The 2,106-nt window shown below is 36.5% G+C and overlaps 1 protein-coding gene across 2 annotated transcripts in view; it reads left to right on the top strand.

Annotated features, from left to right (window-relative positions):
* The window catches only part of PSMD10 (proteasome (prosome, macropain) 26S subunit, non-ATPase, 10), a 7,903-nt gene extending 5,803 nt beyond the window's left edge, over positions 1-2,100 (top strand). Inside the window, exon 5 of one of the 2 annotated variants that reach the window (XM_010849382.1) lies at positions 1,207-2,100. In XM_010849382.1, coding sequence (XP_010847684.1) covers positions 1,207-1,360 — 154 coding nt within the window. In that variant the 3' untranslated portion in view covers positions 1,361-2,100. The remainder of the gene's footprint in view (positions 1-1,206) is intronic. The other variant, XM_010849390.1, reaches the window with a different exon arrangement.
* The last annotated feature ends 6 nt before the right edge of the window (positions 2,101-2,106 follow it).

Here is a 2,106-nt window from a genome sequence, read left to right as displayed (position 1 = left end):
CACGTGTTCCCAATCCTGAACCCCCCTCCCACCTCCCTCCCCATCCCATCCCTCTGGGTCATCCCAGTGTACCAGCCCCAAGCATCCTGTAGTTACTGCTTTTCATTTAACTCACATGCATCTGGCACTGATTATGTATGATCTGAAGCCATCCTCTACCTTGATATTTCTTCTACAGTACTTGGCCACTTTTATTCCTTATTAAATGGTGACTTTTTTGAACCAGAAAATCTATGAGTCTTCTTTTTAGTCCAGAGTAAGATTCAGTGTTGTTTTCTTAACTCTTTGTTTTAAAATTTTTCTCTGTAGTTCTGTGTGGCTTTATTTAGAAAAACATGCATGTTCTAGCCCTTTTCTCCAAATAAGAAAGGGAGGGTGGCCTGGAGGAAATTTAGGAGTCACAGGCAGTGTTGGGTCCTGGGAAGAGCCAAAGATTAAGGAATAGTTAGATGCTATTTGCTGTATCCAAAATCAGCCACTTAACAGCTATATTAAATATTTGTATTAAATAACTTGGAGAAGTTACTTAAGTTTCCTGAGTCTAATTTTCTTATCTGTAATATGAGATATGTAAAATTCCTTCCTCTCTAAGGTTAAATAAAATAACATGTTAAGTGTATAGTACTCTACCTGGTAAACTGTTAAGTGCCTCACAAGGTCCCCACCTCTACCCCTGCCCAACTCACTGCTCAGCCATGTTGTCATCATATACAAAGACTTTAACCTCTGTCACAATTTCAACTGTAAAATGGTGATAATAATACCTTGCTAACTTACAGAGTGCCTATAACAATCATATGATATAAAAAATTTTATAGACTGCTTTTCCAATATTTAAACCACACAAGTTGCTATTAGCAGATTATATATAGAGGTTTTTCTGAATTCTAATCCAGAATTATTGTATGTGTTTGGTGTAACCTACTAATCTCCATAAATTGAGGGCATTGTTCCTTAGGCTGGCATTTAGATCACTTTTGTTGTAGTAGGGTCAGAATTGTTATTTATGATCTGAGATTATAAAGCTATATTCCACTGAATTTTAACTTATATACACTCTTCTCCATGGAAATAGATTTTCCTTTCAAGATTAAATAACTTTCCAACATCACACGACCATATGCAGTTTAGACTACCTGTCAGGGACTCCTAAACATTACATAGAATTGGAAATGATTAATCAATCTCTGTGGTCCTTGATTTCAGACACTTAGCCTGTGATGAAGAGAGAGTGGAAGAAGCAAAATTGCTGGTGTCCCAAGGAGCAAGCATTTACATTGAGAATAAAGAAGAAAAAACACCCCTGCAAGTGGCCAAAGGTGGGCTGGGTTTAATACTCAAGAGAATGGTGGAAAGCTAAGCAGCTTGGATTTAGTCTTACTTTGTTTTGTGGCTGTCCCCTAATGTACTGGTAACTAATGTACTTGTGCACAAGACATCATCTATGAATGATGAAGTTTTTTCATCTCCCAAGTCTTGTAAACATGTTTACTATTGTTCCTGCTGAGTTATTTGTTCTTAGCTTACAACTTGCTTTCCAGGCATTGAACAACTGTTGACATTGTTCTACTCTAATATATTATTCTGTATTGAATTTTGGTTACGTCTGTGCAAGTGATTCTGTGGCTATTGTGAGTCTTAAGCACCCTATCACACACCCTCTATCCCCCTTTGAGGCAGAACAACCCCAGGAGCACCAGGCCAATTGTTCTGCTAAATGTTTCTAGGTAGATTCTAGAATGTTCCTCCATACAGTTAAAACACATCATAACTCATTTTTCAAGATCACTCAGAAGCCTATGCCACATATTTCTGTTTTTTCCAACAATACAGTTTAATTTGTTTTTGTTATCGGAAGAATACTTACATCTTGTGAGGACCAAGTTTTCGATTCGGGATGCTGTCCAAGTTTGGCATTCAAGTACCAGTGTCTTTTTTAATGAGCTATTTCCCTCCAAAGTAAATTTAAAAAGAAAATTTTAAAGTACCTATATTAAATCACACCATATTGAAAAGAATGTCAAGTTTGTTACCATGATGTGTAACAAAAATGAATTTTTATTTGTATTTCAGCAGCTAAAAGAATAAAATGCTGAATCTCCTGAT

The sequence above is a fragment of the Bison bison genome, unplaced genomic scaffold (genome assembly GCF_000754665.1).
Source record: "Bison bison bison isolate TAMUID 2011002044 unplaced genomic scaffold, Bison_UMD1.0 scf7180017850848, whole genome shotgun sequence".
In the NCBI taxonomy this organism is placed as follows: domain Eukaryota; kingdom Metazoa; phylum Chordata; class Mammalia; order Artiodactyla; family Bovidae; genus Bison; species Bison bison.
Note: the sequence above shows the minus strand (reverse complement) of the source record. Positions and strands in the feature narration are given on the sequence as shown.